The sequence below is a fragment of the Caretta caretta genome, chromosome 10, assembly GCF_965140235.1.
Source record: "Caretta caretta isolate rCarCar2 chromosome 10, rCarCar1.hap1, whole genome shotgun sequence".
Classification (NCBI taxonomy): Eukaryota; Metazoa; Chordata; order Testudines; family Cheloniidae; genus Caretta; species Caretta caretta.
Window position 1 is genome coordinate 80,313,809 of NC_134215.1, and position 21,635 is coordinate 80,335,443.

The window sequence follows — 21,635 nt, forward strand, 5'->3', positions numbered from 1 at the left end:
AATCGTATTTCTCCTGACTACAATGACTCCCATAACGAACCCACAAATGATTACAGTTACGGTACGTTGAATGAGTGACACGGAAAACCAGGAGACTCAAAATTAATGCTGTCCCTGTGTCTTCACTGTACGCTTCATGCCTTAGGTACTAACGTATCATATCAAATATCAAATCATACCATAGTGTATCAAATCAGGCCCCCTGTTCTTTGGTGACACAAAACAAGACATGATTAATGGAGTTACTGTGGATTTGTATGAGTATAACAGAGCAGAATATGATCCATTGAGTTTGAATTTTCTTCCGTGAGTTGGTTTCTCTCCCATCAGTCCCCTCATTTGGGGATTGTGTGTGTGTGTATGTTGGTATTTTCTTTTGTTTCCACTTTAAAAAAAATAATGTTTTTTAGAACTGAAAACCCTTCTTTGGGAAGGGTGGGTAGTTGGCATGAGTCACCTCCTTTCTCATGTGTACATGCATGGTTAGGGATTTTGTCAAATGGGAGATTACTGTGAAAATGCTTTGGGGGATTTATAAAAGCCATGCATTACTGACTTGCTGGCTGTAATGGATTTCTGCTAGATGCTATGGATTTATCTTGAATGTACCTGCTTTTTAGATAATTTAATAAATACATGGGGTCCAGTCTCACCAAATGAAAGTATGTGCAACCACAGAGCGGAGTTGCAGCTGCCAATTCCATGTCTGAATTTGTTCCATTATGTTTATCTGATAGACTTCAATGCATTTATGGGGCCCATTGTAGTGAGTATATAAAACATGGTTAAGTTTCTTCCACAACTGTGTTTAACCCACATTAGCGGAAACCATCCAATATGTGCCCTCATGTAGTACAACTGCTCCCTTAGGGTTATTAATTTTCTTTACCGAATTTTGAGTGAGGAGTATTCAACAACACACTTTAAACTACACAATCAAGGCTCCAGTATAGTATGCAAATGGCAAGAATTATTTTCCACTGATCTTTTCTCTCATAGGGGCCGATTCGTGATGCTTTCATAGAGAGAGAAGGATAGTTCAGAGAGGCAGGAGTCTCCAACATGAAACTTTCAGTGAGATGATTATGAATATTCAAAAATAAATACTGATATAGAGCTGAAATCCTGGGCCCCTTAATTCACTGTTTATGTGGGAGTGAGAGCCCAAGTATTTGGGCCATGAGTAATCCTCAGTGGGGGTAGGCAGAGCAGAGGAGCTGCTGACTGTAAGCGAGGGCTGGAATAGTTATTGAAATGTTTACACGTATATAAACAAGCTAGTGATCAGAAAAATGTCCCAGCGTGTGTGTAGATGTGCAGCGGTGCATGTTTATGTGCCTGTGTGTGTGTGCGTGGGTGCACGCGTGTATGCGTTTGGGGGTGTCTGTATGTGTGTGTTCGGGCGAGTGAGAATACTGGCAGACCGGGGAAGAGCAGGAATCTTTCCCACGTTCTCCATCCAGATCTGGATAGTTGAAAGTGCTACTGATGATGCTACTTAATCCCCACCATTGCTCCAGTCCTGTCCCACAGGGCAGAGTTAGCTACCGACCACAAAGAGCCCACTTCCCCAGAATCACCCTTGCAATGCACAGACCTCATCCCGTTATCAGTCGGCCTCTCTCCAAAGGAAAAGAGGGGTAGAACCGATATACGATACAATTATATCCCTGTGTTTAGCTCAGCTGGCTTCATACTTGCAGAGGTACAAAGGACAATTAGTTGTCCAATTCACACTGACCCTAACTCCCCTCTCCTTCCAAAGCAAATCAACAAGCCCCCCGACTAGGTTATACAGAATCACATCAGTTGAGCCACAGACCAAATCCTGCAGTGTTTTCTCAAGGCCTCAGTGGGAGTGTTTCTTGGGGCAGGACCGCATTGGGCTTTGGCCCAGTAGGAACAAAGCTGGAATCTTATTTCATGTTGCAAACCACGTTGTGTATTGCTCCCATGTATGTGTGGGTATTGATCATGTATTGAAAAAAGCCCGGTGGTTGGATATGGGGCGAGAGGGGCTGGTTCCGGTGGGCAAGGAATGGGAGTCACTTGCAAGATTATCCTGACCTCCTTGGGCAGAGGGAGGCGCACTGTGATGTGGAGTTAGCGTGGTGGGAAGGAAGTAAAAGGGGACCCCAAAGAACCCAAATTGTGGGGGGTGGGATGATAAAACTTGCACTCCAGTTGAAACAGGCACAGAACTGTCCGTGCTGCAGGGCCCCCTCTGAAGGTAATTTCCTTCACACGTTTCTGGACACTGTCACTTCCTTTCTTGTCCCAAAACGCCAAATCATCCAAGGGAGAAAGAGAAATGTCCCAGCCCAGCCATCCCATCCAGACCTGGGTCTAAGAGTCCCCTTGCCCCATGAATACATGTTAAATTACAACTTGTCCTTGCTGCATTAGGGTATGAAATGTGATCTACCCCTTTTATCTTATTGTAAATGTACCAGAGCACAGAGTGTTGCTTTTACCCTGGCGTGGTTTGATGGTGATGCCACGCCATCCTTTGGGCCATGGCAGGTTGTCGCGATAAAGGAAGGCTTGCCAGCCCTTGAAAGCTGGGCTTGGTTCCACATGCTGCTCAACTCAAAACGTTATTCCTCGAGCCAAGGGTTGCACATTCCTCTAGAGCCACGTGGGGTGTCACTGTATCACCCCACTCAGGAGCAGGACTGTGGCAATGGGGTTGCAGAGAGGAAGCAAAATTATTCCTCTTCAGCCATTTCACAGCCCAGTTGGAGAAAAATACTGGATGAGCTCCCTAGTTCCTCGCCTTTTGCAAGCCCCACCAACCTGATATTCCTCAGCCTGAGCTTGTTCTCTGGGTCGGCGATATGGTTTTCTTTGAGCTTTCACACTCAGGGGTATTTTCAGTTGTACTGGTGTACAGCCACAGATGCCTGTCTCCAGAACCCCAATTTTCTCTCTAGTCCGCTGCTTGCAGCCATGGGCCAAATCCTGCCATCTTCAGTCCGTGATGGTCAACGTGGTCTCAGTTCTATCAGACTTTTATCTGCCTCCTACATCCAACACCTCCCACAGCAAAAAACAACAACAACAACAAAACCCTGTGAAAATCACTTCAGTGTCAACATGAAGTCCGAGATCAGAATGGCACTGAGTGAATTTTCTCTAAGTAGGAAACAATTCAGTTGGGAGTTAATTGTAGGCTCCTTAAAAAAAACAAATGTATATCCATGAAATCATATCTGCATCTGATCAGTGGTTTGGTTTTTCTTTTTAAAGAACCCTCATTACTAGTTTTCTGGTTTCTAGGAAAGCATTCAGAAGCTATTTCACTCACAGCCTGTTTTGTATCTGATGTTGTTCAAAAGCTTTTAGGCCTGAATTTTCAAAACTAAGCACTGTGGGATATCAGCTTTCAGACACCCAGCTGGAGACCCCTTAAAGGGCCTGATTTTGAGAAGGTGCTGAGTGCACGTCTTTGGAAAATCAGATTCCATTAAGATATCCCAAAAACTGAGGCACCCAAATCACTAGTCACTTCTGAAAATTTAGACTAGATTTGGGTTTAAAGATAACCTAGAAATGAGTCTAGTTGTTTGAACTGCCATTTGACTGGGAGTCTCACAGCTCCTTCCTACCGTGGGTGATTTTACCACTGAGTCTGTTCATAGGCACAGAGCTTGGCAGGAGCTCCCACTCCCTCAGTGTGCAGAAACTTTTGTGACTGGAGAGTGCAAGCAAATGTGTACAAATATTTTCACTTTGACAATTACAAGTGTCTTAGTAATACTGAGGATAACAATGGCCAAAATAGCATGAATAGCTAGTGATACGCTTACTTAGCTAGCATGGCACTTGCAACATTTTCTGGGCACAGTTGTCCTTTGTTATTCTAAAATGCTTATTCCCCTGTTAGTTATTATCCTAAAACCCTGGAAAAATCTGCCACAGGTTTTCCTATCCTCAGCATGGAGGCCGCATCACTAGTGATTAGAGGAGTTCGAACATGGCTTAACATGCTTTTAACTTGACCATGGTCAGATGATGTGGTGGTCAACTGGGGCTTCTACGGACTACTTCAATATGATGAATACATAATATTGCAATCATAATGATATCAATGCTGGATGGACATTAGTGTTCACACAGCTGCTTTATCGCCAGTGGAACTTCATTGGTGGTTGTGCACCGGCTGGAGGTGTGAGGATTTGAACATTTGTAGACATGCCTTTACCGCTGCCTGAAACGACAGTCTTACAAAAACCGTGTCTAGGGCCGCATAGAACACCTTTGTAAAGTGGCCATTCCTGGTTTAGGCTGGCCGGAAGAGCAGTGTTTATGGTTTGTTAGTGTGAAGCATGCACAAACGGTGTTTTAACGGCCCCAAATCTCTGTGCTTCAGGTTATCCTCTTGTAAGATGATCGTCCAGTAGTTAAAGCAGCTGACTGGGAATTCTGGGAATTCTGCAATTCTATTCATGGCTCTGCCATTAACTCATTGTTTGGAGTTGGATAAATATTTGACTTTTCTCTCTGCTTTTCTTTCTCCATCTGTAAAATAGTTCTCCTACAGGGGAGCTGAGTCTTCATTCATGAACCTTTGTAAAGTGCCTTGAGAGCTAGGCCTGAAATGGAAGTGCAAAGTAGCATTATTTCTGTTACTATTAAAGTGTACCTAATAATTAGTTGGTGTTTGTAAAATGCTTTGAAGATCTCAGATGAAGATGTTTTACAGGCACAAATAATTACTATTAGACTGTTTTCAGGGTCCACTGGTTCGGGGAAGCATCCCCATCTCTGCTCGTTGATCAGTTTTATCTCCCCATCTGTCAAAGATTAGTTTTCTCTCAGCATTAAAGTTGGGATTTTTTAATACACTCTGCATTGATCTAACTGTGCTTCCATTTAAGTCAGTGGTAAAACTCTTATTGGTTTCAGTGGGAGCAGAGTTAATCCAATGGAAATCTCACCTCAACTGTGGGAACTGCATTAGATGGTTAGTACATTGTTGTGTGTCAGAAGGGTGGTTGGGTTTTTTCTTTTTCTTTTTATGTTTGATTCTAAATGTTCTTTCTTGCAACTTGTGGTCACAGGATATGGTTGAGATATTGCAAGGAGCCTAATGTAACTAAAAGGATTTGGCAGGCTGAATTTCTGCCCGCTATCCCAGCCAAAGTAGGAAGTGGTTAGGGTGGCCAGGAATGCAGCATGCGTCCCCTAGATTAATTAATAACAAGAGTTGGCTCTGTGCCACCCCAAGCAGCAGAGAGATAAAGCAAACAAAGGATGGTTAACAGTGGGGGGAAGGAAGAGTTTGACTTTGCTGTGGCTAAAAGGGAAACATACAACTGAATGATTTATTATATGAGTTCTCCCAGATCTGCAAGTGTTTTCTGTCTTATGTTTCTGGTAAAGGACTGCAGGCACGCTTTTAGGATCTGAGAGTCACAGTTCCCAAGATTTGAAACTTTGGTAGAGTGGTTTTTTAAGAGATTTTGGTGCCACTTCACAGTCCCCTTCTCCCTACCTCCAGAGGGCGCTGTGTGGGTGATTTCTCCATGTAGCCTGTTTTGTGTCCTGAGAACAAAGCTGAAGGGCACGAGAAAAAAAGCAGAGAAAAGCTAAATCTTGCCAGAATGAGCCCAGAAGCCTCTGGTAGCTGTAGGCCCCCAGATTTTTTGGCAAGTTGATTTCTGTAACCTTTTTCTCCTCCCCTGCAACCCCCACTTCTCATCTTCCATCTTGTTTCTCTCCCCTCCTCCTGGACTGTAGAAGATTCCTGTCTGTTTGGGTCAGGGCTCATTACCCCAGGAAGACTCCTCTGCCACTAATCGCCAGGACTAGCTGCTTATTCTCTGACATGGAGTACGTATCACCCAGTTCTCTTTAGGCCTTGGCCTCTTGCCCTCTTGCTTTATCAGAAGAAATGTCCTTGACTGGAGTATTTGCTGAGATCCTGCTGTCGTTGAAGTCAGTGGCAAAACTCCCATTGACTTGTACGGGAGTGGGCACTCGGAGAACAACTGAAAAATAACTGGTAGCGAGGGGCTGGATCTCCATTTGAGAAGCCCCTGGCAGGCAGTGGCAGGCAGTGGAGTAAGGCAGTTGATCACAAGAGTCAAAGCTGCCAAAGAGGTGCTGCTGTTTCACTACTGTACAGCAGCCTAATGCTGGTCAGAATCTGGGACATTTGCTGGGACTGGAACTGCCCATGGCTGATTTCCAAAACCTGAAAGAGTCGCCGCCAAATTGGGCCTGATGACAGCTCTGCTGCTTTCATAATTGGCAGCAAATGTAGGTGGTTATATTTTGGGCTCCTTTTTACGACATATTTAGATGACTGTGTTAACTTTACATGCCATCTACAGAGCAGTTACGTGTACAGCATAACACACAGATGTGCTCAAATGTCATGGATGTGCCTATGAAACTTTTAACCATGAGAAATGGAGATTAAAGGGACTAAGTTACCTGGGGAAAAAAATCACCTTTGTACCAGAAAATACTGTACTCCATGGAGTTTGCAAATAAAGTAAAAAGGTCAGCAACATGCACAGTTGTGCCAGTGACTGCCAGATTTGAGGCTGAGAAGGAATTTTTTCCTGGGTCAACTAGGCACAGACCTTGGGGGTTTTTTTTGCCTGCCTCTGTAGCATGGGGAATAGGTCACTTGCTGGTTTAAACTTGTGTAAATGGTGGATTCTTAGTAACTGGAAGTCTTTAAATAATGATTTGAGGACTTCAGTAACTCAGCCAGAGGTTAGGGGTCTGTTACAGGAGTGAGTGAACGAGATTCTGCAGTTCTAGGTCAGACTAGATCAGTGGTTTTCAACCTGTGGTCCACAGACCTCTAAGGGTCTGCAGACTATGTTTAAGATTTCCAAAGGGGTCCGCACCTCCATTCAAAATTTTTAGGAGTCCACAATTGAGAAAAGGTTGAAAACCACTGGACTAGATGATTGTGATGGTCCCTTCTGGCCTTAGAGTCTATGAGTCTAAAAATAAATACTTGGTTTTCAAATTGTTTGCTTTTTCATTGTTTCTCCTGGATAGCCAGTTTCTCTCTTGCCAAAGAGACCCTCAGGGGAGTAGAAAAAAACTTTATATGATATTTAAGTATAATATTCAGGACATACTATTTAAAAGGCAAGGGAATGATGGGTCAGAAACCAGTTTCTTGAAATGCTGTAAAAAAAAAAATCCCAAGTTGAGAGTGTTAAGTTGGAGTTTTCAGACCAGAACTGGAAGCCGCGCTTTAACTGTAAAAGAGCTGCATATGGCTCGCAAGCCATGGTTTGGCCACCTCTGATCTAACCTGTTCTTAAAAACCTCCAATGGCGGAGATTCCACAACCTGCCTAGGCAATTTGTTCCAGTGCTTATCTACCCTGACTTTCCTAATGTCCAACCTAAAGGATGGATTCTTCAAACACTGGAAGTTTTTCCTGAGCAGGAATGGCAGGAGTGGCGCTGTCCGTGGATATCTGTATGCAAATGGTACAAGTTTGTCCTTTGTGTGGAAGGGAAGTCTGTGTTGTATTCCACAAGGAGAGATTCCTCTTCCAGAGAAGATCCTGCTGAGAGAGCGATGGTACCTTCAAGCCCCCATGCTGTTCTCTGGACATCCTCACCTCCCATCACCTTCTCAGTGAGGCACAGTGGCCTTTTTGAAGGAGCAGGGCCTATAGTGCCCATGCAGTCCAGAGGCCTGTGGGAAGTTCTCCTCAGCTGTGCAGCCCCCAGTCAGACACATGCAGCTCAATTCCCTCTGCATACATTCTGGCTTTCCCTTGGCAGAATTTTGCAGTGGGCTGTATGTCCCTTTCTCAGGGAGGCAGCCCATGGCTCTATAGCCATGGCTCCCATTTCCACGGGAGCTACACATAACCAGTGCTCCTCCCCTCAAACGATATCTGCTACTCCTCTCTCCCTCCCTCCCAGTCCCTCAACAGTATCCTCCTGAGTTGTCCTCCAGTGCAGGGTGCTGAACCCCTTAGCTCCTCCCGATGGGAACAAACAGGGGGGACCCTCACATCTCATATTTTTTCTATCCTACATTGGATTTTCCTGCGGGAGGGACAAACACTAAGAATTGAAGCCTGACACTGGGCTGTTTTATGCTGTGTTCCAGCCCTAGAGGCGCTTACTTTGGTGACACATGAAAGAGAATCAATAAAAGAAATTGCGCTTATTGAGGGGAACTTTTTGTTTTTCAGTTCCTCCACAAAATGGCAAAATGTTGGACTCTGAAAGAGTTCCAGAGCTCTCCTGTGAGGGGATAACTCACATTTGCAGAGCATCTGCCTTTCCTAGGATTGGTGGCTTATTTTTCTGAATCTTAGAACTGAACGAAAAATGGCAGTTCCGGTTGTTGAGAACAGATAGAACAGGAACCAGTGGCTCTGAAGGTATCTCAAAGAATCAGCCTCCATAAATAAGCAATTTTAGTAGTGATATTTTAACTGAAAAATGCTGCCATCTGTCACAAATCAATATCTCTGCACCTGAGAAAAGCAGATATAAATGTTTGTAAGAAAACAGTGGAAAATGAGAGCATTTGGGATTATCATGTTCTATTCAGTATACATGATCACAGATGTAATTTCTCCACAGGCAGAAAATCCACACAAGCTTCTTTATGTTGGAGCTTAATATAATGTAGTGGTTGGGATTTTTTTTTTTGTTTTGTTTCTTTTTTAGTGATCCATTCCAGCTGAAACTTGTAAGGCTGAAGTATGTTAAGTATATTGGTTTAACAAAAACGATTGTGAGCATTGCTGGGGCAGATTGACAATTAATTGTATTTTGTAGGGCCATAAAAATTCCATTTCTGCTGTGGAAAGTTTTAACCTCTTCGCTACCCTGGAACTTGTTTCAAAGAACATTAGCAGGGTTCATTTCCACTGATGGCTCCCTCGGGGTCTGTCACAAGATTTTTTGGAATATGTACGTTTTCTTTCTGCCGCACTTTCTAGCTGGACCTTGCTTAGGAAATTATTCACTGCCAACATTTTTTTCTAAAATTATCTCAGTTCTATGCTTTCTTATAATATGTCATGTTTATTTTGAAGCAAAGGTAAGATATTACTGAAAATAAAAGAAAGATTATATATATATAGTCTAAAGAGGGATAAAAGTAGAATGGAAGGCCTTCTGCAAGCTTCTCCATGGAGTGAGTGAAGGATATGACTCCATAATAAGGTTCCAGAAATGGTACATGGCCCAGTAACACATTAGAAATTCTTTATTACAGATCAAGGGTGGGATTTTTCAAAAGTCCTAAGTGACTTAGGAGCACAGGTTTTATTGAAAGTTGGTGGGACTTGTGCTCCTAAATAATTTGGCCACTTCATAAAATTGCACCCCAACTCTTTTACAAACAGACCCAGATATTCAAATTCCTGTCTGTTAAAAGAGTTTGGGTGATGCAGTAACTTTGTTACATCACCTTTCCTTTGGGCAACCCATAATAACATATGTAAACAACATCCTTTTGGGTTAGTCTGTAAAAATGCAATAGAGTGGGGTAACAGTTCTTAGTCCCCTTGGGAGTCTCTGCTTAGAAAATAAAACAGCTTGATTTGTGACTATTAAAATATGATAGCACTTGAATGGTAATAAGCGTCAAAGCATTTTATTAATTAAATTCCGTCTCAGAACAAAAGTACTACCAGTCTCCATTGCCTGTTTACCATAGTCCGAATCATAACAGAATAGTGACCAAACTTTGACAATAATTTTCTGAAAACACACATGCTACATGATATGTAACTCTCACTCACAACCATGTATCTGTATTATGGAAGCACCTAGTAACGCTAAAGTTAAGGGTGGATTCAGATTAGTGTATAAAGTACTGTTAAAATCCCTCCATTTCACATGCTAATGGTTAAATTTAGTCTCCAAATTTAACACACTGAGAGCCCTGATTCTGCAAAGTGTGCTGCATCGAAGAACCGCTTTCGTCCTTGTGGTGGAGCCTCATTGATGTGCCACATGGGTGCTGAGGTTTTCCCTGCACAGAACAGCTTGGACCTAACTCTTTAGCACATGCTTTACTGAATAGGGATGGCTTAAAGTATATGCAAAAGAAAAGGAGTACTTGTGGCACCTTAGAGACGAACCAATTTATTTGAGCATAAGCTACACCTCTCCTTAGTCTCTAAGGTGCCACAAGTCCTCCTTTTCTTTTTGCGAATACAGACTAACACGGCTGCTACTCTGAGACCTGTCATTAAAGTATATGCTTATAGTTAAACACTGCTAAATTGGGGCCTAAATTCAAACATTAACGTATGAAGCAGAGATATGTTAATCCTTCATGTTGTATAATATCTAGTGATTTTTTTGTGTTTTTTGGAAAATTTTTGTAAAATTTGATGGACAATTCTGTTGTGCTTTTAAAGGCAGTATGAAACAGCCAGCAAGGACATTTTTTGTTAGCATTTTGTTTACAAGAAGCATTTTATTAGTGAAGTGCTTTGAACTTTACTTACATTTAAAGTGCTGTCAGCTCACAAACCGTCAAAACCTCAAGTTATGTTTTCTTTACCTTGAGACCCCACACAGAGAGAGAGAATTTCCTTTTGGATTTCCTTTTGGATGTGTCTGCTGTGAGGTACAGCTTCACCAGGGGAAATGGTGACGCTAAGGAACAAGCCCACAAGTAAACAAGAGCCAGAGTTCCAGTGTATATATCTGATCGATAAAGCCGGCTTTGATGGCAGAGATAGCTCTGACGCCAGCCAAAATGTGGTTGCAATAAGTTGTCGCTGCCTACAATGATAGTTGTTAAAAGTGTGGCCTGTACCACCACTGAGGAAGGCAGTATAGGGCTAACATACTTCTCTTTCTTCCGAAAGAACTTGAACAAGCATGGCTCTGTCCAAAAATCCCTCCTGATCTTGTCGTCAGCACATAAAGGGCAGCATGCAAAGTGGGGGGGAATAGGCTATTTATTTAAATTGCAGGGATATGACTTTCTGTCCATTGCCCCTGCTGTCTGGTGAGTGGTAGAGCCTAATGGCTGGAGGCGAAACTAATCCTTGGCAGTGGATAAGACACAGAGCAGGCTCTCTTGTAATAGAGGCTGGCTAAAGTGCTTGCTTTATGTCAGGGTTGCAAGATGAGTTCATCTTTTCAGGATTTGTTTGAATACGCTGAGAGATAAAAGAATGAAAACCAATCCACCTCGGCACAGGCAGCCACTTTGTTTAGCAGGGGAGACTGCCGAAAGGGAGGCTATGTACGGGGCACATAAAGAGACCCTTTAGAAAGCTTTCCGGAGGTTTTCATTTGAACCTTTTAACTGTCTCCTTTCAGTGTGTTTTATTTGCCTTTGGGCCGTAGATGGGTTTCCTTTTCAGCTATTGCATGGCTTTTAAAAGCCATTATTAGCCCACTCACCCCCCAAAGAAAAGTGGGATTGCAGGGGAGACATTTAGCTGACTTAAGTCCAAACACAGTTAACTAAAACTAACATCCGTCTCTGCTCTAAACATAGGAGATGTTTCAAATACTTTTTTCATTGCTTACCTCCCTCCTTTTTGGATATCCTTGAAAGGAACTGAAATGAGGGGAAAAAGAGATGAAGTGTGTTGGCTGGTTGTTTTGGATTAGAGATATTGAGTGGGTGTGTGGATGGATGTGTGTGTACACACCAGTTTGGGGGTAATTGATTCTCAAGTCTTGTCTGGAAGTTATTTTAATAAAGGCATCTAATCGCCTGCCTTCATCAACAGTGATGTAATGATTGATTAGGAACATCCTATTTGAAAAAAAAGTCATAGAATCGTAGAATATCAGGGTTGGAAGGGACCTCAGGAGGTCATCTAGTCCAACCCCCTGCTCAAAGCAGGACCAATCCCCAATTAAATCATCCCAGCCAGGGCTTTGTCAAGCCTGACCTTAAAAATTTCTAAGGAAGGAGATTCCACCACCTCCCTAGGTAACGCATTCCAGTGTTTCACCACCCTCCTAGTGAAAAAGTTTTTCCTAATATCCAGCCTAAATCTCCCCCACTGCAACTTGAGACCATTACTCAAGTCCCTTGTTTTCACTACTTCAGACAGGGGAGAGGAATTCCTATCAAATTATTGCATATTCTTGGAAAGTACGCATACTGTCGGGGACACTAACAGCCTGCTATTAGAGCTGGAAATTGATGTAGAGCGTATGCTGCATTCCTTCATCGTTGGTTTTATTGGACAGAAGGCAGAGCGATTTGCAGTAAAGAATGGAAAACACCTATTAAAAATGTCTAATGCTGACTGTTCTAAAGAATTTTACTTTTAATTCAATGCAAAATCAAGTTTTGAAGTTATCCTCTCTTTAGTTTGTAGGGAAATTTAGGTTAAGTGGTAATTTCTGAAAAATATAATAACAAAAACTACTTACCTAATGGGCAAACAGGGCTTTGCAAAAGTTGTGAGGTTAAACAGATGCAGAACTCTGTAATTGCTAGCAGGCTCCAGACTTTACAGATGAAAAGCTACAAACTTTACTGTAGCTCAATCTATTGGTCTGACTAAGACATAATGTGGGACAACAACAAAACTTAACAGTTCGTGTGGGGGTACATTGGGCATCTCAGATACATGATATTCTAGGGAAAAGATGATCTAGAAAACTAGCAAAAAGATACAATTTTTCTGCACAGCAAATGATGTTTGTTTACACTGTACACCATGGAAGATTTAATTACAAATGAAATTCAGCTGCTCAGTACCTGATTCCTGTTCTTTCTACTATAGTTCCGTCTGTTAGTCATCCTCTGCTCTCCTCATAAAATTTAAGCATTTCAATAGAAATATATAACTGTTATGTTTTAGTATTTTATAAAGAAGAAAATAGGCATGCAGACCTGGAACAAAATAGTATTCTCACTGGATGGCAATAGACAGGGGGAAATTGTAATATAAGGCCAGGTTGGTTATACTCATTCCAAACTCCTTGAATTCAGTGTGTTGTACAGACATAACTGAGGACAGAATTTGATTTGGCTGATAGTGTTTTGGAAATCCTTGACTGGCTGAGACTTCAGTCAAGTACAGATTTATGTTAATACCACTGACTATATTAATGCAGTTTTGCAAATACTGCAGTAATACTGCAAAGAGGTTCAGAAACTTCTTTTTAAGCAGTTCCTTAAGTCTTAAAATTACTGTTCTTCATTCCGATTAGAGATTTGCGAGGTTGAAGAACTCGCTATGTCATATTTGGATCTAAACAGATCTTTTTATGAGTCAAAATTAACTTTGAATCTTCTTCCCTTACTCACTCTCCTAAAACTGCATGTTCCCATGACTAGTGCCTGGCAAGTCATCTTGACATGTTTTGGGAAGAGCAGAGTCTAGCTGACAGTATTTATTGATGTGCTTGGATACATGTTCATCACGGAACTGTGGATGAAGTCATGGCTCTTCCAGAGAAAGCATGCTGATCATTTAACTCCCCTGTAAGCCATGGGCTGTAGGTTCTTTCGAGATGGTAAAGGAGATAAAGGCTTTTGGTCAAAGGGTTAAAGAAAAAAAATCTTCAGTGTTTACAAATTCATTGTGCTGTGAACAGTCTGGAGAACTTGGAAGGGCTCTTTATGATATAGTGACTCACTGAGCTGTTTCCAGCCTTTTAGGAAGATGGAAGGGAAATTTGCCGGAGTTGGGATTCATTTTTTGCTTTGGAGCCCAAAGCAAACAGGTTGTAAGGGTGCTTTTGTTTATGTAGGTCAATGCAATGTGTCGAGCCAAAGGGCTAAGTTATGTGATTGCGCTGGACGTTACTTCCCTAGAATAATTTTCTTAGTTGAACAGGAACTTTAACTTCCGCCCAAAGGTTTTGACAATTAACTGTATTCAGTTTGACACATGCTAACGCTCAGTGTGTCAGAAGGCAAGTGGCAGATCTTTTATAGCTTGGCTTTAAACATTTATTTAAAGGGTGGATTTAAAAATGGTAGAGTCCAAGATGGAATATGCCATTTGGGGTTTATGAGATGGTGAAAGGTTAACCTTGTGACTGCCTGTGAGCTAGTCAAGAACTGAATAAACCTTTCTCTTATCTCTGGGTGTGTGCATGTGAAGAATGGCGGCGGGTACAGTTTTAAAGACTTCATCTGTGAAGTTTAGAAGAAAAACATGGGGATGACTTTGATGGGAGAACAAAAGACTCCCATTTTGTTAGTCCAGCCTATGTAATTTGCTGATTTTCTGGATTCAGACTGAGATTTTCAAAGGCACCTAAGTGACTAAGGCGACTAACTCCCAGTCAGTTTCTGTGGGATTTGGGCACCGAACTCCCTGATGCAGTTTTGAAAACCGCAGCCCCAACATTAACCTCTCTCTAGGCCAGGTGTTGGCAACCTTTGAGAAGTGGTGTGCCAAGTCTTCATTTATTTACTGCACTTTAAGGTTTCACTTGCCAGGGGCCCGCAGTTGGAACCCCAGACTGGCAGCGGGGGCAGCAGATGGAACCCCGGACTGGCAGCGGACTGAGCCACTCAGCCCGCTGCCGGTCTGGGGTTCCGGCCGCCAGCCCCTGCCAGCCGGGGTCCCGGCCCCGCTCAGCCAGCTGCCGGCCCTGGGTGTTCCGTCCATCCAGGCTGGCAGCGGGCTGAGCGAGGCCAGCAGCCGGGGCACCGGCTGGCAGCAGAGTGCCACTAAAAATCAGCTCGCGTGCTGCAGGTTGCCGACCCCTGCTCCAGTTATTCCATCGTGCAGCTGTTTGTCTTTTGACAGTGATTCTTATTGTGAAAAGAAAAAAGATCAACAAGCAGTCATTTAAACGTATGTTGTCTTTTTCATTGTGACAGTAGTTCTGGTCCTTCCACTCTAGGATTGAAACCTTTTCGTAATGATAGGTGATGTACTTGTTTTTAAAGTAGGGGTGCCATAAAGTTGGACTAAATTTTCGGTCAGATTGCTGCTAAATTCCTGTCTAAATTAAGTGGCTTTTGAAAGACTGACAAGCGAGGTGACACACACCAAGGGATGGGTCAGTGGTTAAGGAGTAGCCTACGAATCTGGGAGATCTGGGTTTAAGGTCCTACCACAGGTTTCCCGGCTGAGGTTGGGCAGGGAGCTTAGCCTCTCTGCAGCCCAGTTCCCCCGCTGTAAGAAATGAGGGTAATAGTATTTCCCCAGCTTGGATTGTGAGGCTAAATACATTAAAGATTGGGAGGGGCTCAGATACCTTGGTAATGGGGCCCATAAAAATATGTAAGATAGAAATTCAACGTTTGACTCTTGTGTCGAGCTGTACACAAAGGAAGGCTCAGTGTGCTTGGGTACTGTTTTCAGAGCTGTGCTATTCTGTGCTTATTACATAGGTTATTAGGGACCTAATTCACAGCTAGCTTGAACACAATTCAGGGCACCGTAATCCATAGTCGGTCTGCAGAAGCATTGTATATTGTGCCGAAGATCAAGCTCAGCTCAAGACACGCCCTTTTTCTTCATCTGGGGCACTCATTTTCTCAGGCTGGACAGTGGACATTCCAAACAGGAAGCCCAGAAGGTATTTCCAGTGCAAACAGGAGAGCACTTTTAATACCCGTTCCCCTTTTAATTGCTTCAGCAAGGAATGGGCCAGCCTGCAAATCACGGCAGCTTGCATTAACTTCTAGCCTGACCTCCCCTTGTGCTAATTATGGATCTAAAAAAAATAAAAACCAAATCAGTATTAGCACATGCTCTCATTTATTTTATTTATTGGCATTTCTAAGGCATCTGTTGCCATAGTAACCCAGTGCCAAAGAGTCCTGAACTCCTGCTCAGAACCCCATGTAAGTATTAACATCTCCATTTCACAATTGGGGGATGGAGGCACAAAGGGTCAGATTTTTAAAGGCATTTTGGCACCTATCTGTAGAAATACCCTGACAAATCGGCCCTGAAGTGACGTGCCCAAGCACTAACAGCAGAACAGCTCCGCTGATTTCAGGAAAGCTACCGTGACTGGTGTATGTAGGTGTAACAGAGCTGGATTTGGTATGCCATATGTTACAAAGAAAGATTTTGGTGGAATTTGGGCTCCTGAGTGCAGAAGCTAAATATCAAAGGTAGCTCAGGAATGGAGAACATGTCAGTGAGAAACTGGCGTATTTATTGCTAAACTCAGCCATGAATGTCTTATTTTCTGTATGTATAAAACCCTATACCAACAAAATTAACTTCCCATTGGAAGTATTTCCCTCCTGTCCCTCCCCTTCCTCCCACCACCGGTTTAAAGATTCGGAGTGTTCCTGGATGGGCGTTGGGGTGGAGAAAAGGAGAACTATAATAGATGAAAGGGGAAGCTGCAGTGAATCCACTGTGTATTTTCTGCTCACCCATCCCACTTGGCCTAAATGTAATTCCATCCCCACCTCACGCTCACTCCCAGGAAAGCCAGAGTTCTCCTGGCACAGTATATGTAGAAACACAGCGCTTACGCTAATGCATACCAACTTTGAGCTTTCTACAGCAACATCCTTTGTCTCATTGTTTTGGATTTTTAGCCACAGAGCTGGGATTAGGAGATAGAGATGTGTGTTGCCACTTTCTTTTGTTCTTGCAGCGTATGAAAGTGATACCTGTCTGCACATCCGTGTCTATTTTATGCAAAATTCACCTATGAACTTGTGAGTAAGACATAACCAGCAGTGGTTTTTGAATTAACCTTTCTGTTTTCCCTTTGTTGGCCAGGCCGTAGTACAAAGTGGAGCTGGGGACTTCTGTTTCCTTGCAGATTCACCAAGCCTCACTGATAGAATCAAATAAATCTTTGAAACAAAGGCTGTTAGGAAAAGACTAAAAGAGCTACATCTGTATAAACTGGCGAAGGGCTTGTCTGCACACACAAACTGTAAGGCTTTAACAGTATAGTTAAAGCAGCACAACCCCCCTAGTGTGGATGCAAGGGAAGGGGAATATACTGTATTGGTGTAAGGCACCTTCATGCCAGTATAATTATGTCCACACTGGGGATGTGACAATTTAACTACTTGAGTAGAGAATCGCACCCCTAACTGAAATTGTTAGGGATACAGACCAGGTCACGGAAATGATTCACAGGGTAGTGAAGGTGGTAATGAGATAAAGAGAATGTATTTAGGGTGGTACAAGGAATATCACTCGGAGTAACAGGGCAAAAGTAAGAAGGGAGAAATTAAGGCTGAATATTAGGGAAAACTTTCTGACAGCTCAATTAGAGTGTGTAGCGATCTCCCCGGGGGTGTGTGTGCGCACGCCAGGGACCCTCATTGCTTGGAGCTTTACAAACTAGAGTAGAAAACGTACTATTGAGAACAGTCATGGGAGCTGGATTTGGATTAACTAATAGACCTTATGCATCTTCTGTTTCTAAGATCCTGGGAAGAAGAATCTTATCTGAAGTCCATCGCCTGTGTAATGTCGGAGTAAATTCAGCCCCAGGATCCTACCTTCTTTTTCATCCAAAATTTTAGTAGCCTGCTTATGAAAGGCAGTCAGATACATTTCTTTGTTTAAGCGTTAGCGCTACTGACCGTGCAGCTTCTGAGAAAACCTGTTTACAACCAGAGCATTTGTGGAGCCAAAAGATGCTTTTAGCCTTGCCTAGCCTTTTACGGAGGAAGTTGAAAAACAGGTTTCAAAAGCTGGAGGGCTCTGAGAGTGAAATCCTTGCCACATTGAAGTCAACAGTCAACATTGAAGTCAATCCTTGCCCTTTTACTTCAATGGGTCCAGGATGTTGCCCTAAATTTTTGGTAGTCGCTGAGCACTGGCTTGCTCCTTTGTCTAAGCCACCTTAAACAGCAGGGAATCAGCTAGCAGGTCTCATTCCCCACAATGTAAATGCCTTCAAACCTCTGGGTGGGGACTCCGTAGAAACAGGGCTGGAGCTTCTGCTTGGCAGCCATTCCCCTGGATGCGCGAGTGTGTTGGGTCCTGGAGATTATATATACAGATGTATGGGGGATCGGGAGAGCCGTTCTCATACTTCCTTTGAGGTTTGTGCCTGTGACAGCTCATGAGCATCAACATAAAGGGGCTAGTGCTCGACAATAAACATTCCCCGTCCTTGTCTTGCTTGCAGCCAGATTTTCGCCAGGCTGTTCTATGTTTAGAGGTGGAAAAGCCCAATTACCTACCATTTTTCTCCTCCTTCCTGCTTCCCCCCCCCCCCATTAAAGTTGTATAGCTACAACTCAAGTTAAACTCTAACAAAGCAGCTTAATTCAAAGACTGTTAATGGGAAGGAAAGCCCATTCCACTTCCGTGTAATCTGAGAATGAAAAGAAATGGGGCTGTAGGCCTGTGCTTTAAATCCGGTGCCTTAATAGAGTCTCTGAAGCAAAATAATGGCATCACCCTGTGTGTGAGTTAATCAGACTTGATGGCATGAAGGCAGAGAGGTCAACAGGCCACGGTCTTGTGATATATTGTCAGGGAGCTTAATGCACGGTATAGAACAAGGCTGGCTCAAAGCAGAGCTCCTTGCCGGGTTTATAGCTCTGGGACCCTTGCCCAGAACAAGAATGTTAGGCGTATTTTATACAGAAGTGGCCAACTTAGATTGGTTATGAAAAGACCAGTCCCTACATGCAGTAACAAATGAAGTAATTGTTTTCTTTAATTTTTTGTTTGCTTATTTATTTAAGCATGGCACTTGTAGCTAAAAGGAGCTTCGTATAGGGGAAGGAAAGTGTGCATAGCTCACTCTTCTGATGGGTTTAATCTGTGCACTTCATTAGTATTTTGAATGCCGAGAGAACTCTGATGCTGTATATCACTAGTAGCTGGAAGATCTAAGCTAAAGCTAATTGAAATGCCACTGACTCAGATAGAATGGAGAATATGGATGAAGTCTCTCTGTTTATTATACGGTCATCCTTGAAATCACAGAGTGGATTTTTGGAAAATGGCCTGTAAGCATCAGGATTACGTGTTTGGAAAGAGCCTGTTTCACCTTTTAGGGCCCCTTTTAGAGATGTAAATTCCTGTACAATTTCTAGAGGCACTGTAAATAGTGATAAGCATGAACTTTAAAGGCACCTCCAGCTGTCCCAATACCTTCATTCTTTATTGAACGTGGCTCGGAGAAGGAAGAGACCTTCCTGTTGGTCCGGAAGATCAGTAATTCAAGGTTACATACAAATATTTGTATGGTTTTATGGAAAATATTATACCCTTGGCATGAAAGGGTGCCTCACATTTCTTGTTCTCAGTAGAGGGACACCAGAGCTTGTGTCAAAGATTGTTAGCTAGGAGGAATCTTCCAGAATATGCTTGCATTCAAATCCTTTACCTTGACAGGTAATAACAGTTCATGGGTATATCTGTACATTACATGTCAATATGAGTTTGCCTTTGAAAACCAAGGTACATTGTTTTATATGTTCCATGACGATGATAGTGAAGGCCTGGCTGAAGTAACTTCTGTTTTCAAAATTGAGTTGGAAGAAATTTCACCGACATTTTGTGTCCTTTGGTCTCCTAGATTGTCAAAGGAGAATATTAATGTTTAAGTTAATATGGGAGTTTATTCCCTGGTATTCTGATAAAATACTTCCCCCGTCCCCTGACATCAGGTGGGACATGAAGGAACTTGCTTTGGTTCTGTTGGTATTTGAGGAAAAGTGCAGTTGGCCAGCAGATAATATGTGGGATACTAAAGTCTGAAACTATGCAGTTGAGTCACTTGCTGTGATCAGTGAGAACTGTCAGACCTGTGACCATCCTCACCTTTAATATTGAAAAGCATACCATGGAGGCTATAGATCCCAGGCTTCTGTGTCCCAAGACAGAGCACTGCATGCTGAGACTTTTGATTTCCTTGACCCCTACCTATATGTTAAAGAGGAAGAGCTCTACAGTCAACTAGGTTTCCCCTTCCTCCAGAAAATTTAAGGGGCTGTTAATTTCACTACTCATGTCAGTTAATATGACTCACCTGAGTCAGTGTTGCATGTTCAGCCCCCTAAGTTGTAATCAGTGCTACTAACCAGCTAAGAATTTGCACCTCCTGTTACGTATTTATTTTGTTTCTCCCGACCCACCACCCAGTCTGGCCTTCCTGGTTTGTATCATCCTCCTGCTAAGTCTTGTCTTTTGGATTGTAAATTCTTTGGGGCAGGGACCATTGTTTATATGTCTGTATAGCACCTAGCCCAATAAGGTCCAACCTGCTTGTGGCCTTTAGGCACTATCACAATACAAATGTTGAAGTGTAATAGGTGGGATCTGCGGGATCCTGATAAATCGCTGGAACGGCCCACAGCTTAGACCATTTGGATGGCTCTGATCTAGGCACAGAGGGTTTGCTGTGGGATTGACTTAGTTTGGGGTTTCTTTCCTTGTGTCATTTTCAAGCAGTGGTAATTATTAAAAGGGTTATTTATTCGTGTGTGGCTTGAAATAGGCCAATGCTATATCAGCAACCTTGAATGTATCTTTGCTTTTCCCCCCCCACAGATGCCAGTATGTCACCTGATGCCATTAAGCAGAGCCACTGGTGTAACGTTGCCTACTGGGAACATCGGACTCGTGTGGGACGCCTCTACACAGTGTATGAACAGTCTGTCAGTATATTTTATGACCTACCTCAAGGAAATGGCTTCTGCCTCGGACAGCTAAACCTGGAAAATAGGAGTGAGACTGTTAGAAGGACTCGAAGTAAAATTGGCTATGGGATTTTACTTAGCAAAGAACCGGATGGTGTGTGGGCCTACAATCGCAGTGAGCATCCTATCTTCGTCAACTCCCCAACACTGGACATTCCCAATTGTAGGACTTTAATAGTACGCAAAGTGATGCCTGGCTATTCGATAAAGGTATTTGATTATGAGAAGTCTTGCCTCTTACAACACGCCACGGATCTGGATTATGCAGATGGGCCCTACGACCCAAACAGCGTTCGGATAAGCTTTGCTAAAGGATGGGGGCCATGTTACTCGAGACAGTTCATCACGTCATGTCCTTGTTGGTTGGAGATATTACTCAGCAACAGTAGATAACAATCAGCCTCTGCCGAAAGAAAGGGAAAAAAAAGAGAGAGAGGGAGAGAGAGAGAAACAAACACAGACTATCCCAAATATCATCTACCTAGATTTAATATAAAGTTTTATATATTATATGAAAATATATATTATACTTGTAATTATGGAGTCATTTTTACAATGTAATTATTTATGTATGGTGCAATGTGTATATGGACAAAAAAAGGAAAATGCACTTTGGCTTATATAATTCTTACAATACAGATTTAAAAAAATTATACAGCAAAAATAGGAAAAAGACCTAATTTTGATGTATGGTTTTTTGAAATATTATTAATACCAGACAAAAAGCTAATACCAGTCACTCATTGATAATAAAGTATTCGCATATAGGGGGTTTTCATTGTCTTTTTTTTTTTTTTTTCCAAAGAGGGAAGAACAGTTATTTTTCTGTCTTTAAATAAAGTTCTGAGCAGTCTCTCCTCAGGCATTCTGGAGTCAATTTAGATTTTCCAGAGTGAAGATTGCAGGCTCAAATCCATGCCAATTCACTTAAAAAAAATCAACTCCTTTCTGACAAGAGGGCTCCAGTTGTCTCCAGTGCTTCATACATGAAGGGAGGCCAAGAGCAAGGGGGTGGAAAAAAGGATTAAAGAAAATCTGTTTAAAAATGTAGTTTTGTGTGCTGCTCTGTATGCCGGTTGGTAAAA

At 42.6% G+C, this 21,635-nt stretch overlaps 1 protein-coding gene across 3 annotated transcripts in view; it reads left to right on the top strand.

The window, feature by feature from the left end:
- SMAD6 (SMAD family member 6) overlaps nucleotides 1-21,317 on the top strand; it is a 76,754-nt gene extending 55,437 nt beyond the window's left edge. For all 3 annotated transcript variants that reach the window (XM_048867424.2, XM_075133243.1, XM_048867423.2), the window contains one exon: nucleotides 20,402-21,317. In XM_048867424.2, the coding sequence (XP_048723381.1) occupies nucleotides 20,402-20,943 (542 nt within the window). In that variant the 3' untranslated portion in view covers nucleotides 20,944-21,317. The remainder of the gene's footprint in view (nucleotides 1-20,401) is intronic.
- Nucleotides 21,318-21,635: the final 318 nt, after the last annotated feature.